Source organism: Podarcis muralis, chromosome 10 (assembly GCF_964188315.1).
Source record: "Podarcis muralis chromosome 10, rPodMur119.hap1.1, whole genome shotgun sequence".
Taxonomy (NCBI): domain Eukaryota; kingdom Metazoa; phylum Chordata; class Lepidosauria; order Squamata; family Lacertidae; genus Podarcis; species Podarcis muralis.
In genome coordinates this window covers 57,344,373-57,360,630 of record NC_135664.1, presented here as the reverse complement: position 1 = coordinate 57,360,630, position 16,258 = coordinate 57,344,373, and the positions used below count along the sequence as shown (strand labels likewise).

Sequence of the window (16,258 nt, the reverse complement as noted above, 5' to 3'; positions counted from 1 at the left end):
GTTTGTTCATGCCATATTGGATATTGCCATAAATGTGCAATGGGGAACTACAGGCCTTGCTAGGGATCTCTAAACAGTTATAAACAATCTGCATTTATGTTGCCCTAACCAGGCAACAGCAGTTACTGGCCTAGAAAATAATTCTTTCGAGCAATGGAAGGAACAATATAAGTATGTTTCTGAACTGCAATAAATGTTCTAATCCCAATCTTGCTATGAAGTATTTTGCCTGAAGACGGTAGACGTTAGATGCAAAAATATCTAAAGGCTACTCACAAGTTGTCCCAGCTACTGTTTTTTCACTGCCTTCTAGCAGATCCCAGAAGTAGCGTGATGATTGCTCCATTTGGTCTTCAACACTTCATGTCAGAGGGGAAAAATAAGTGTCAGTGCTAGATCAAGAAAGTAATGAACTTTTACTTAAGATGGCTGTTTGATATAATAGGGATGGCAGAGTACCTTGTACCCTATAAGCAGCAACTGGCTTTTTTGCTCAGAATTGACTGACGTAATTAAAAACATCCTTTCGCCAGTTATGCCAACTCCATTTCACCAATTTAGTTATAAACCACTTCCTATGAGGCATTTTGAAACAGTTTAATGATAAAAACATCAGTTTTTAGTAAGTCTTTGTACCAGTTTAACAGGTACAAGTGCACAGTTTCTTTCAAAAGACCTGAAAGCCAAGTATATTTTGCCTGCAAATGCAAATTGTATTCCCTTCAGGCTATCTAATAAGTTTTAATAATAATAAGACTTGTAAGGCTCCATTCCAAGTTGAGCCTAAAGATCTGCCAAATCACTTGTTAAGTTGAGAAAACAAGTAATTCTAACTGAATTAATTTAGAACTGTTTCATTTTACTGTAGATAACTTCTTCAAAAACTATTTTAGCAAGCACAAAATAGCCACAAACTGGTGATATTCAGAGTCCTCCTCCCCCACAAAAAGAGACAACACACGTACACAATTCTCAAAAGAAAAAAAAATGTAGGGGTGTGTGGAGGGGAGAACAGGCAATTCTTCAACTAAGCCAAAACACTCAAGTTTTAGAACAACAATTTGAGCAGCAGGAGGTCTTAGCAGATGCCAATAGGGTCTCTCTTGAGGACAGCAACACTAAGGTTTCTGGGAACAATAAGCACATCAGCCTGGATTTGCCCAGCATGGCTTTGACTACATTATGGCAAAGTTCTGAAAAGGCTCAATTAAAAACCCAAATTTGCAAATTAGAAGTTGATACCACTGGTATCCCCAAGATTAGCCAGTAGTCTATGTTGCACATGCAATATGATTTCATTTAGTGTTGCATATGAAGTCTCCTCATTCAGAGAACTAAGCCACAACATCTCAGTTCAGTCCTCAGAATACATATTATGGTGCTCCATTAGTTGTTCAGACAATTCTGTAAGTTGTCCCCTGAGTAGTATTTGCTTGAAGAGTTTTATGTTTATCCCAGTCTTTTTTGGGGATAAACAAACATGTGAAAGCCACAAAGCCAGCTTTATCAGCCTTGTAACCCTAAGGCAGCTTTCCCCAACCTGGTGCCCTTGCTAGACAACAACTCTCATCATCAATCATGTTGACTGGGGCTGATGAGAACTGTAGACTACCACCACCTGGTAGACTACAACCACTCCAGGTTTAAAAAGGCTGCCCAAAGGAATAATATATATATATTACTAAACACAAAGTTCTGTAAAACAAACTATGCCAAGCACTGAGCAGCAGGATGGCTGGGCACTTGTTGACATGCTGTGACTTAGAAGGGATCCACTACCAGGAGTTGATTGGCTCCTGCCATTCTTGCCCCATCATATGTAAAGGAACAATGAAGCAACAGCAGCAAAAAGAAGAAACTGCCTGTCACTGATAGATCCAATTCCCACCACTATCTTAAGCGACAAACAACTGCTCCCTTAACAGTGGGTGCCCCCTCACTTTGCAGACAAAAACCTGCTAACCTCGCTCTCTCTGCAGTAAGAAAATGACTGAAGCAAGGAGGAAACAAAGCATCAGCAGCAAGGAGGCTGGAGGCAGCTCATCCAAAGAGCTATCCTGAAGGGGCCTCCTATGCGGAAAACTCATGTTTCAAAACTACACTTCTAATAAAGCTAAATGTCCAAATGCTAGCAAAGATTCGCTTTGCAATTTAAGTAAGGACAGATTTACTTACCTCACGCCTTCATTTCTTCCTGAGCAGGTCAATTTTGCAAAATTAATGAGGTAGTCTAGTTCTTTAGAAGACAAAAATATTGCGCCATTCAAGCCACATTTGAAGTCTTTCTGCACGTGCTCTTGAGTGAAACTCTGCAACACATACTGGACCTGCAGTACTGTGCAGAGTTTCTTCTTCTCTGCTTCAAGCTTCATTATACTCTCCCTTCTCTGTGCTTTCCTCTGTGCTTTCAGAAGCTGTATTAATATAAAAACAAAACAGGCATATTACACAAGTTCCTGAACACAAGCAGCTGGACTGTAGCTCAGAGAAGTCAATCCAAAGTCTTACCTAAGTCATCTTCCTAAATGAAGGTGCTAAAGATTTTTCCTCAAGTCTCTAACAACACCTTTCAACTTCTACAATCATTCCACTTATCATACAACAAATGTTCAAAGCTTAAGTTTCTGGGTAGTGTTTCATATCAGGGTAGGATGGAATGACAGGGGTGGGGTAGAACAGGAGTACTCCATATCAACATTTTTGGCGCTGATATGCAAGAAGGCACCGGACATACAAGAGTAGAGACCCAACTCCAGATTCTCAGACAAGTGGGGATGGGGGAAGGATAAAGAGAACCTGAACAAAGCCCGCCTCCCCTCACAAAGTGGATCCTAAGCCACACCGACCCATTTCTAGTCAATAATTCAAACTACTTACATCTTGACTAAGCCCAGAAAATGTCTTCTGAAGGTCTTTAGCAAACTCCAAGTTATGGATCACTTCATCATATTTTTCAACAGCTTCCTGTAATCAGCCACACATTATTGTTATTATTCATCATGTATAAAGTGCCTAGAATTATGAAGCACAGATGTTTTAAGAAGACTGTCCTTTAATGTACACAAAGCTTCCAGTAACATCTCAACTTCTGATAGTCATAAGGTGCTAAGACCTGAGGAGCAGTGTGAGCAACAGCCACTATGGCTAAATTATAAGGTGACTTAAAGGTAAAGGTAAAGGTACCCCTGCCCGTACGGGCCAGTCTTGCCAGACTCTGGGGTTGTGCACCCATCTCACTCTATAGGCCAGGGGCCAGCGCTGTCCGGAGACACTTCCGGGTCACGTGGCCAGCGTGACATCGCTGCTCTGGCGAGCCAGAGCCGCACACGGAAACGCCGTTTACCTTCCCGCTTGTAAGCGGTCCCTATTTATCTACTTGCACCCGGGGGTGCTTTCGAACTGCTAGGTTGGCAGGCGCTGGGACCGAACGACGGGAGCGCACCCCACCGCAGGGATTCGAACCGCCAACCTTTCGATCGGCAAGCCCTAGGCGCTGAGGCTTTTACCCACAGCGCCACCCGCGTCCCTAAGGTGACTTAAACAGAATTTTAATTATGGAGTTTTCTGCCATGTACAGGTTATACAGTTAAAACCAATGATGAATTTTTTAGAAGATACATACAATGAAGGCTGCTATAAATCTGTCATTATTTTATTATTTTACTACTTACAAAAGCAGCTATAATTTAAAGAATGCTACATTATTATTAATTATTATTATTATTATTATTATCCTTATTATCCCGTCTCACACCATGAGGCCCCAAGGCAGGTCACAACAATGTAAAATACAACACTAAAAATAGTTATGCCTCTCTTCTTATACACTCTTCTATCTCTTCTTATATAAAAGACTAGTTGCTCTTCCAGATGATGTTGCAGCAACTCCCATCAACCCCAGCTAGCATGGCTAATAGTCAGGGATGGGGTTCCCCATCGGTGATCTTGAGCAAACTGAGTAGTGCTATGCTAACAATTATCATGTTTACATGTGAAGGACTCGGCTCACTAAACCAGGAAGAAATCACCATCATAAAGCTCGCAAATTTATTGCTTAACAACTATGGCTGGAGTGTTAAAGTAGCTATACTTCCCTTCAGCAGTTATTCATAATTCAGGGTTACACCATGGAAAATGGGTTAACAAAGGCCACATCTCCAACTCAAGATGCTCAGTGCTTACCTTGACCACAGATCCGGCAGTTATTTGACCTCTAACAAGCTGTGGCCCAAACTGCATCTATACAATTTGGTAAATGGCAATTAGACAGCACTTCCCCTGCCAAAGCAGTATTATCAAATATCACATGCCATAAGCAGCACTATCTTCTATCTCCATCAAAATGATGGAACCAGTCTAAACACTTGGTGTACCAATAGCCCCTTCGTAGCATCAATTTCCCAACCATTCATCCACTATGGTGTCATGAAGATCATGACATTTAACAACATATGCTCATATACCTTAGAATTCTAATCCAAAAAGTCTACTAGTTGTCAACCAATAAATTGTATCTTGCTGTATCAGAATAATCTGGCAATGGCAGTGGGGAGGGGAGGGGAGGGGGCGGCAAAGAGAACTATTGAAGAGATTTTGTGTGTAAAGCCCAAGCCATCCTCCGTAAAAGAATAAAAGTTATTGTTTCTCTGTGCAGTATTATAATATTTTTGTTAATGCTCACACACAATACTCAAACACGTAAAATTCAAAGTTCATGGCTTTCCTGCTGCCTCAGTTCATAACCAATCCTGTATGGGAATGGGAAAATGCAGCATCACAGTTACTATTACTGGAACTTAAAATACCTTTTCTATCCAACCACTGTAAAAAGAGCCAAGAGCCTGAGTCAAAAGGAGCCAACAGCATGAGTCAGGATGAAGATAGATCTACTATTCTCAGCAAAAAAGTTAATTATGTTTGATCATTCTGGAGCAGCTTACAGACCTTAGCTGAGAACAATTTTAAGATTTTAGTAGTTTGCTTTCCTATCTATTTTCTACATACTTTCCCAGCCATGTTTGGCCCAGAGGACTGCTTAAAGGTAGGTCCTGTAGCTCTATTCCCATAGCTTCAATAGGGCCTAGACACGACACAAGACCTCAGCTTGACTGGCACCACTGAAATCAATGTGCAATAACTCTTTGTTAAGATTTAGGCCAATGTATTTTGCCTAGGCATGAAGGAGCATCTCAGAAGTCTGTCATGAGCTGCTGAATTCATTGCTGCAAATGTTTGCAGCAATCTGAGATACAAGAACAGAAAGCTTACCAACTGATCCTGATTGAGGGGTTCCCCCTTTTTCAGACGATCTCTGTAGTCTTCTAGTTTGAGCTGAAAACATGTATTGAGCAGGTACAGGATTAGACCACGTATAACCAACTTATTCAAGTCTGGCCTATGATTAAAGTCTGAATAACATGGATGCCTACACATGCTACCATGCATTTATAGCATTAAATACAATAAAATGCACATCAAAACAACAATAAAGTAGACCTCTTTGGCAGACGTTTAACATTAGATTTTGGCAGTTAGTTTAAGCAAGAGGTACACTGTATATTCATATGAATGGCGAAGGTTGCTGCAGCTCAGAGTCAAGTTCTATAAAGGTGATGGCAATACAGAGTTTCAATGCACGATAATTTTATAATATTGGAACCACTGTCAAGATAGTACCACTGACAATATATCTAGTTACAGTTGCATAAGGTGAATGTTAGGTTCATAACAGCCTTTCTATGACATTCAAGCTCTGATAACTACTGCAGCTGGATGGCAAAGCCACCTTCCTGCTGGATTAGGTAAGGTAAAGGTACCCCTGCCCGTACAGGCCAGTCGTGACCGACTCTAGGGTTGTGCGCTCATCTCACTCAAGAGGCCGGGAGCCGGCGCCGTCCGAAGACACTTCCGGGTCACATGGCCAGCGTGATAAAGCTGCACTGGTGAGCCAGCACCAGTGCCGCACACGGAAACGCCGTTTACCTTCCCGCTATAAAGTGGTCCCTATTTATCTACTTGCACTTAGGGGTGCTTTCGAACTGCTAGGTGGGCAGGAGCTGGGACCGAACGACGGGAGGTCACCCCGCCGTGGGAATTCGAACCGCCGACCATACGATCAGCAAGTCCTAGGCACTGAGGTTTTACCCACAGCGCCACCCGCGTCCCACCTGCTGGATTAAGACTGGCCAATTAAGCATGAAACTACTACTAGTCATGTAGGTTTCTTTATATACTTCCATTAGCACCTTAGAAACCAGGTAAGTTTGTTATTGGTATGACCTTTCGTGTGCATCCGCAATTCTTCAGAGTGTGCATGCACACGAAAGCTTATATCAATAACAAACTTAGTTGGTCGCCCAGGTGCTAGTGAAAGGAATTTTTTTTATTTTGTTTCGACTACGGCAGACAAACACGGCTACCTACCTGTAACTATCTTTATATACTGACAGCAGTGACAGACTGCATCAAAATTCAGTAGACAGTTTAATTTTGGCATGCACTCTACACTACACACAAAGCAGCATCCAACCTTTAGGACTTAGTGGGCCAGTTTGGAAGCCAGAATACCACACTGGCAAAATTGTAATTGAAAAGTGGAAGTAAAAGATGTGGGATTTTGCCATTGTAGCCACACAGGGAACACATGAACCTAAAACTTGTTCTCATCACAGTAACAATAGTTTCTCATGCCACCTGAACCAACTCAATACTGACGGCTCATGCAAATTACATGCCACAGCAGAAAGTTCTTATTTCTCTCTAGTCATAAACTCTAGCCATTATATTTTATTAATCTAATTTTGAAGGCTGGCAAGTTATCTTAAGTGAAATCAATTTAGTTACGCAGCATTTCACACTTTCATAAGCAAATATGGGCCTTTCACCTCAAAGAGCTTACAATCCAATAGACAATGGCAAGAAAGAGTGAACGAACAAACACAGCAGTTTCCTTTGGGACCATTTCTCTAATCTAGGAGAGATACATACCTTCTTTTTCTCAATGTTCCTGATCTTGTGTTTCATGCAGATAAGTCCATTATCAATGTAAGTCTCATATGCCTGGGAAGCCGTTGCAGCAGAACTCAAAGCTGCCTGCAGGGGGCTCAAGGGAGGCTGATTGTCCCCATGAGGGCCCTGAGTCACCTGCTGCTTGGCGGGTTTCATGCTCTTCTCCTCTGCTTCCTCAGAGGGGCATGAAGGCGAAGTGTGGCAAAGCGGGGACTGTGAAAGCTGCACCATTGAAACAGCTAGGGCTGCAAAGAAACTGGTACTGTTTAGTTTTTCCCTCACAGCTGCAACTTCAGCATCCAGTTACTATTAAGTTTCTCATCTACACAGTGAGCATCGAATGTGCCTTTTGTGGAACATGTACCATTACGGAACAGGAGAGGCATCCAGAAACCATTATTTCTCTGTTCAGATAACCTTACAATTGAGAGCACTTTAACATCCTCATCGACAATCTATTCTAGATGGGGGCGGGGACTGTTTTAAACAGCTGCAGACCTACCAGCATTTGGATCAATAAGATTCCTGAAGAAGGGGAGTCTCTCCCTTCTTTCCCTTATTCCCTATTCCAGTAAGATGCCAGCTAATAGTAATCACTATCCTAAACTCTTTGCATGGATGTACCAACTAGAATATCAAATCTATATGCCACTTTCCTAAACAAGCAAGCAAACAAACCAACAAACCTACTGGAGGCTTTAGCCCTCCCCACCTGCACTAGAAACAGGGTCACAAATAAGGCATCAGCAATTCCTCACGCTGGAGACCGAAGCTAGCAGAGGAGTGCCTAAAAATCTTTTCAGGAAGAACACAAGACTTTCATTATGTATTTCTAATTGGTTAATTCACCTATGTACAGGCAGAAAAAAATTACGTCCAGAGGGGAAGCCCTGTGGGTCAGTTGCAGTGAGTGTGTGTGTGTGTGTGTGTGTGTGTGTGGAGTTCACACCTGCATCAAACACAATTTGAGAAAGATGCTAGGTTACCCATTAGGAACAAATTGGCAGTTGGGAAGCAGGTGAGCAAGACATTTCCTCATTCCTTACTGAAAATGCAAGGGCAGTCGAGCGCTTCAGGTTAAAAAAACCCCCAGCCATGTCGAGGCACTCTGCTTAAGTCGTCCTTCGTCAGAAGATTCGAGGGCATCACACAGAGCAGCGAATGAAACAATTTGGCGGCACGTCGCCGTTCTGTTCGAAGCCCGTCTCGCTACTTTCAGGGAGGGGCGCATGATGTTGCTGCCCCACAGCGCAGCCCGCCCCCGCCCGCCCGCACGCTCACTAGGGCAGTTAATATCACATTCACACGTGCGCTTATTCCCAGGCGAGCAAGTGCGCGCAGGACCGAGGCCTCAAAGCTCCCTCCCGCCAAAGGGCGTCCAGAGAACAAGGCAGGGCGGCGCCACAACCTGCACCACTGGAGGGGTTTTGTGCGGCGTTTTGTTCCACGAGAGGAAAAACACCGGGAAATTCTGTCCGCTGTCGGGAAGGGAGGGTGGGAAAAGAGGAGGCTGTAATTATGGGCTGCATCCAACTATGGATAAAAGGAGGGTGGGGGTAATAAGTGACGTCGAGTTATCTTCTCCGCTCACGGCGGAGGTTGTCGCTCCTTCCTCTCCCCGCAGCGTTCCCGGCCACAAACGCCACCAGCCCCCGGGATACGCTGTCCCATGTATTGCCTTCCTTTCCCTCACACCGCCGCCGCCTCACACACGCGGAGGAGGCGGCATCTGTTTCCGTGCCGCACGAGCAACCGCTGCCTCCCACCCGCCGGACCCCGCCCTTCGCCAACTCACCTCAGCAGCCTAAACTCGCTCAAGCCCACCCGCCAGCCGGCTGGCCTCCCGGCTTATAAACCCGCCCCGGCAGCGGGGAGATAAGGGGGCGGAGCCTCCGCGAAAAAGTCACACGCCGGCTTCCCAATCGCCAGCCGGCCACAAGCCGCCCAATCAGCCGCCGCCGCAACCGCGTGGCCTACTGCCGCTCGCGCGTTCGGCCCCGCCCCCGCGTGACATGCCGGACCGTTAACTGGTGAGGAGAAAAGAAGGTTGTGAGGTGTCCGGGCGCCCTCAAGGAAGGTGATGTGTCTGTATGTCTCGGTCAAAGGTTCCAGTCCTGACCAGGATGATCTACACGTTCAGATACACATACAGTCCCTCCCATACGGTGTTTTAAAGCATCAAGCAACACTCCAGACCACTTTAAGATGCACTAAGATCACTGAAAACATATGCTTATTACGATTTCTTTTTAAAAAAAACACACCAAACCAGATTAAAGTGATTTGGTGTTCGGGTTGGTTGGTCCTCCCCCAGTCGATCAGACATATTTGCAATGCGTGCACTATATAGCACACGCATTCATGTATACACAAACACTATAGATAAATATGCACACAGAGACAGAGACATAAATACACAGATAAAGATGAAAGCAGCAGGCAAAACTGGTGCTTTAACTAAGGAATGCCACAAAGTAGTGAGCAAGCTTTGAAGTTTCACATTGGGACTCCTCTGTGTAGCCTAAATGCTAAACAGAGATACACACCTGCTGGGGAGGTGCTGCCTAAGGGAGGGGAAAAATACTCCAGTCTGCAATTTGGAAGATGGAGCGGAGGTGTTATGCAAACTCAGGATGTTTGTCTACTCAGAAGGAAGTTCCGCTGAGATGCTCTTAGGTAGGTAGATGCTGGGCTGCAGGTAAAATAGCATTTTAAAAACAAAGCATAACACAAACAACAGTAGTAGCAGCACAAAACAACAGATGTTGAGGTTGGGTGGCCAGTTGTCATGTATGTTTTAGTTGAGATTTCTGCCTTCCAGCTCTACAGTTCTATTATTCTATGTAGCACATTTCTGGGACAAAGTCCCAGTTGGGTTACAGAACTTGCTTCTGAGTAGACATGCACAATAAATTGAATTAGAACATGCTGCACTTCTTTTAAAAAAACAGTTGACAGTTTTAAAGGTTGAGGCTTTTCCAACACATTCAGTAGGAACTTCCCCCTCCTGTCCCCCCCCCCCAATTTTATTTCATTTATGTTTTTGTAGGTAAGATATAATGCTGCTACTGCTTTTCGTAGTATTAGCCTTGGCAATAGTTTATTGACAGCTCCCATAATTCTTTGGGAGAAGCCATGAATGGTTAAAGTGGTATCATAATGCTTTAAATGTATTGTGTGAATGTGCCCTAAATCTTTTTACGAACAGCAAAGATTTTATTGTTTTGGATAAGAGCGGCAAGCTTGAATGACATTGATCAGATTAAAATGATTGTACATTTATTTTCTGTATCATACATTAATAAAGTTATAACTGTTGTTTTCAAAGCTTTATATTATAGAGAACCCTCTGCTGACATGCAAGCATACCATCCTTAATAAGCGGTAGACAAATTGCTAATTTGTATGGATGGTCACTATTAATACTGGCAGCTTTTAGGAACAGTTTGACCTCTGAATAGTTATCACCATTATGTTGAATATTCAGGTCTAAAGTAATGTAAGAAGTCAGTGTTATTTAAATATGAAGAGCCACACATTAACAAACAGGTAACCCTGTTCCAACAAATGGACTACCCTTGGAAAACAGTGATGGATCCATTGTTGCAACTGCAGAAGCACACAGTGGTGCCATTAGGGCAGGGCTTTGTGGGCAGAAGTCCAGGGTCCCATTCAGCTGTAAGAGCAGAACAGCACTTCAGTGCAACTGGGCTGGCTTACAACATTTTGAAGTAGAATCACAGAATCATAAAGTACCTCAAAAGTCATTTAGTCCAACCCTCTGCTGAGGCAGGTAAAACATTTCTATCTAAAGTAGCCTTTGCCAACCTGGTGCTCTCAAGATGTTGCTAAATTATGTCTCCCATCCGCAAAGCTCACTGGTGACTTTGAGCCAGTCACTCTCTCTCAGCCAACCTACCTCACAGGGTTGTTGTGAGGATAAAATGGAGAGGTGATGAAGTGTGTATGCCACCTTGAGCTCTTTGAAGAAAAAGTGGGATACAAATGTAATAATAATAAAAAGGATGGGGGAAGCCAACTTAATGCCCATGGGTGCTATGACACTCTTGAAACACTTGAGGGGCCTCAAATTCTAAGGTTTCATTAGAAAAAAGTAAACCTATATCTCTCCTAGAAAGTAAGTTATGAAGCAAAATGTACTAGTACTCTCCTGAGTGATTTCTGTGAAATGAGCTAGGCTGACTGCTCTCACCTGTGAGGGTTTTTAGCCAATGAGCAAAGCCAGCTGAGATTGATACATGAGTTGTTAGAACACCAGGCAACAGGAATCCCTGGGCGTGGCTGTAGTCCTTTCCACTTTAGAGCACTTTTCCTCTTTCTGCCTTATGTTATATAGTAATCCTTGGAATCTCTGTGGTTTGGCTTTTCATCTTTCCTTAGCAACCAAAATGCATCTTTCCTGTGGTGGGTTCATTGGATATCAGGTAGTTCCTGGAAGTTTTGTTCTGCAAGTACTACTGCTCAATAAACATGAGTGGATGTTAAGGAATTGCCCCCAACTCCCATAAGACAAATGTGAAAACCTTCCAGAGGCTTTGCCATGTTTATTGCTGTGTAGGAGCTAAAAACCAGGCACTCAGTAAGAATTTACTGTATAGTTAACTTACAGTACAATGGTATGCATGTAGACTGATGCAGATTAGGTTTTGGATTAGGACAGGCATTGGTGAAAATCAGGGTTTTTGTACCTTTAACAGCTGTATGGCTGGCAGAAATTCAACAGGTTAAGACTTTTTTAAGTATAGGAGCATAGTATGGGAAAAGCTTAACCATGACTGTGCCATGCCCCCCATGGCACTCCCTAAAAAATCAAAATGTGTACACTGGGTCCCAAAAGCCTAGTAACCCCCAATATAGGATCATCAGCTTTGCCTGCTGCCTGAAATGGTCCACTGCCACTTTAGCATTCTATAGCTTCATTCAGCTACATGTGTAAATCAGACTTAAGCAAAACTGCAGGTTTTTACCACCCTCGCAAGCTGAAGCCTTAATAAGGCCATATATTTTTGTTCTCTAGGGTTCAAATAAATTTTAAAAGGTTTATCTATTACACAACCTGAGAAGGGGAATTCTAATGTATTCTACAATGATATATTCCTGGGGTAAATGTTAGGAAACTGTAATGTGACCAATACATATCAGCTTTATGGAATTGCCAATATAGAGTTTGAGGCTTATGACATCTATTGCTAAACTAAGGCTTTGAACTGAATTTGGTGGCTGAAGATTCTCTGAAAGATTCTTCTTTGAAGTGATGTTCTGCATCACATATCAGTGATCTTATGAACTGTGTCATTCATATTTGTTATAGAGCAGTGGTAGCCAAACTTGGCCCTCTAGATGTTTTGGGACTACAATTCCCATCATCCCTGACCACTGGTTCTGTTAGCTAGGGATGATGGGAGTTGTAGTCTCAAAAAACATCTGGAGGGCCGAGTTTGGCCACCACTGTTTTAGAGGAATGAAAGGACCTGCATGAAATTTCAGAGATATTGCCTACTTTACATTTCAGGGATCTGCTAAAACTATTTTAGTAACTTACCGGTAGCTTCCAGAGTATTCCAGATCTCTAATATTTTATTTATGTACACAATAGCTATGCTATTATTGCTAGCTAGCCTCAGTTATCCCTTAGATCAGGCAAGTCCAACAGGTAGATTGTGACGTCTGTGGTAGATCACCGGTAGATCAGTGGCTCCCCCCAAAGAAGCTAAAAAACTTTGGCTCCCCTAAAAAAAACCTTAGCATCTTTGCCCTGCACCCCTAAAACGACCTGAACCACCAAAAACAGCTCAACAACTTTGACCTGAATGCCCCAAAAAGGGGTAGATCATCGCAGTCTCTCGGAAGTTGGCCACCCCTGCCTTAGATCATTGGGAAAGCTCTTTACTGGATTCCTTTCAATTTCAGCACAAAGTCAAACATCACCTTTGAGCATTTCATTGCAAAGAATAAACTCAGAAATTAAATTTAGTTCAGCCCTTCCTGGGCTTACGTTTAACATTCATTGGTTTTATCAAAGAATTGTATTTCCAGTTTTAAGTTCTACAGTCCCAATACAAATAGAAATAAATACTACATGTTGCTTTATGAATGAAATATCAGAGGGCAGAGTTGGCAGCAGGAATGAGGGTATGACGTGGATGTGCCAACATAGTAAGAAAGTTGTCCTACATGCACAATGTTTGTAGGTGCTTTTGTGGCCATTTCCTATTTTGCTCTATAATGGAGGCCTGCCAAAATGGAATGCTGCTGTGTTCGCAAAACTGTCCAGCAGCCACTTACTTGGAACAAAAGTGACAGAGGCCCGTATTGTCAGGAGCACAAAGAACAGCTCTTACATCATTGCAGAGCTTTCCAAGAGGAATTAGAAAATGCAACCATGAGTGTCCCCTTGCTAATCTTTGCCTTACAAAAGTTCCTGCTGCCAATCATGTCCATGCCAGCATCTCCAACTGGGCGCATGAGGCCAAGCCCTTGGTTCTCAACTGGCATCTCATTACATGGGAAGATCTTTTAGATGCCATTTCTGTTTGCACCAATAAGAGAATTAAGCTCAATACAGTGGTATCAAAAATCATTCCACTTAATATTGCTCTAGTAGGGTGGCCACCCATCAATGGATAGATCCTCTGAGAGATGGTTGGAGCACTTCAGCAGCCCTGGTTCAACTCAGACACTCCTATAAAAGAAGAGAGAAAGGAAGTTATTACCCCTCCGCTCCCCTGCCCCACACTACTGCTGCTCTTGCTAAACAATGATTTACCATTTGCTTTGTGCAGGATTTATTACCGTACTTTTATTTAAATGTGACACTTAATGTTTGTTCCACACCTATAAGATATCAACTTTTTAGTGTGGTAGCACCTGTACCATGGAACTCCCTGTCTATTGATGTTACACAGGTGCCCTCATTGCACAGCTTTGGGTGCTTACTTAGAAATACTGTATTTTTTGCTCTATAAGACTCACTTTTTCCCTCCTAAAAAGTAAGGGGAAATGTGTGTGCGTCTTATGGAGCGAATGCAGGCTGCGCAGCTATCCCAGAAGCCAGAACAGCAAGCGGGATTGCTGCTTTCACAATGCGCAGCAATCCCTCTTGCTGATCTGTCTTCTGAGATTCAGAATATTTTTTTTCTTGTTTTCCTCCTCCAAAAACTAGGTGCTTCTTGTGGTCTGGTGCGTCTTATAGAGCGAAAAATACGGTACCTACTCAAATACCCATTTCTATACAGTATTTGCTTTTAAAGCTTGATCTTATCTATATTTTGAGAATTTCATGGCTATCATTTTAAGTTTTTCATTGCTGTTTTTAATGAATATTGTATACTAGTGGTTCCTCAACCTTCCCCCCTAAATACTGTATTGGCGCAAATATAAGCTACACCCACAAATAAGCCGCACCTTTAAGGGGGGAAATAGAAAAAAGACAATACCTGAATATAACCCGCTCCCTTAAAATTGGAGAGAAAAAGAAAAGAGTCAGTGGTTGGCCTGCGCTGATGCTTTTCTGGCGCCCTAATCGCCCTGACGCTCAAACCAACCAGTGGGTTGGGGGGCGTTGGCAGCGCTTAGCACCCCGCTCCCCAGCCCGACACTTTTTTCCGAGCATGCTGCATGCCCGCCTCCCAGCACTACCACCCTCAACAGGGGATAGGGGGCTGGATGGTGCTCGGCGCCCCGCTCCACAAGCAGGCGCTGGTGCTGGACCCCCAAGTGTGCCACGCGCCAGCCTCCCCAATGCTTCTGCAATGAACAGGGGGGTGCGGCCATTGCTAGTGCTTAGCACCCCATGACCCCCCAACACCGGTCAACAGCCTCCTAGCAAACCATCTGGGGGAGAGTAAGCCAATTTTTGTAAGGTTGCGAATTTAAGCCGCACTTTAACTTTTCACGGTCGGAATTGGGGGGGGGGGAGAGTGCAGCTTATATTCAGGCCAGTACGGTAATAAAAACACTTTAAAACTGTTAAAAATAATGAAAATGAACAGTAAAAAGGATTAGGTCATATCAGCGTCTACATATTTGGATAGGCTTGCCTGAACAAAAATATTTTAAGCAGGTGCCGAAGAGTACAGTGAAGGCACCTGCCAGATGTCAACGGGGTGTTCCCAAGTGTAGATGCTGCTATACTAAAGGATTGATTTCTTACTCATCCAGTTGCAATTGTGGAAGTTTGAAGGCTATCAAAAGTAGGACCTTTTCTGTGGGTGGTGCTCCAGCGCTATTAATTTCATCTGTTGGCATGTTTGCCTCGTACCTTCATTGCTACTTTATAGGTGGCAGAGAAATCTGCCCAGTTCTTGTGGTCTTTTACTGAGTTAAGCTGCTGTTATTGCTCATTTATTGTTTCATCTATTGTAGAGTTCAATGGGTTTATTATACTTTTTAAATGGATTTTCTTTTATAGCCCTTATTGAGGTCATTTGTCAAAAGGCAGGTTATGACTGTTATAAACAAGCAAGCAAGCAGTCCAAGCTGGGGAACAGGGAGGAAGGGAGTTAGCAACTGCACAGTGCAATGCGATTTCTGTAACTATTTCAAAACTGATCCAAATTACCAAAGTGGTTCTCTAAGAGCAGAATCAAGCCCTAATAAAAGGTAAAGGACCCCTGACAGTTAAGTCCATTCGTGGATGACTCTGGGGTTGCAGCGCTCATCCTGCTTTACTGGCTGAGGGAGCCGACGTTTGTCCGCAGTTTTTCCGGGTCATGTGGCCAGCATGACAAAGCTGCTTCTGGAGAACCAGAGCAGCGCACGGAAACACGGTTTACCTTCCCACTGGAGTGGTACCTATTTATCTACTTGGACTTTGACGTGCTTTCGAACTGCTAGGTTGGCAGGAGCAGGGACCGAGCAACGGGAACTCACCCCATCACAGGGATTCGAACTGCCAATTTAGACCACAGCGCCACCTGCGTCCTAATGAACGGGTCATAAACTTTCCTCTACCTGAGGCTAGCATTTGGGAGGGTTTTTTGAGGACTCTGAAATTCAGCTTATTTCGTCTATGCAACTGCCTTTCTGCAAGTTCAAGATAATTGTTAGGTAACTAGAATCCACTTTTTATATTTCAAAAAGCCTCCAGCATTTTCTTAGTTCAGTATGTGTGTCATTCACTTGTGATCTCTGAGGTTTCACATAATGATTATTCAATGTGTCAAGCTTTTTCTGTGTGCTGTGTAGGAACAAGCAAAGATGGAGAGACATAGGCATGCTTTATTTCCTC

General features: G+C 43.4%; 1 protein-coding gene across 12 annotated transcripts in view; it reads right to left on the bottom strand.

The window, feature by feature from the left end:
• Positions 1-8,960, bottom strand: part of CAPRIN2 (caprin family member 2) — a 28,004-nt gene extending 19,044 nt beyond the window's left edge. For 2 of the 12 annotated variants that reach the window (XM_028745850.2, XM_028745851.2), the window contains exons 1-7: positions 8,804-8,957; positions 6,988-7,253; positions 5,269-5,331; positions 4,183-4,239; positions 2,878-2,964; positions 2,176-2,414; positions 277-359 (exon numbers count right to left, since the gene is read on the bottom strand). In XM_028745850.2, the coding sequence (XP_028601683.2) occupies positions 277-359; positions 2,176-2,414; positions 2,878-2,964; positions 4,183-4,239; positions 5,269-5,331; positions 6,988-7,239 (781 nt within the window). In that variant the 5' untranslated portion in view covers positions 7,240-7,253; positions 8,804-8,957. Of the gene's footprint in view, positions 1-276; positions 360-2,175; positions 2,415-2,877; positions 2,965-4,182; positions 4,240-5,268; positions 5,332-6,987; positions 7,254-8,054; positions 8,753-8,803 lie in introns of those variants that run through there. The other 10 variants (XM_028745849.2, XM_028745846.2, XM_028745847.2 and 7 more) reach the window with 10 other exon arrangements.
• Positions 8,961-16,258: the final 7,298 nt, after the last annotated feature.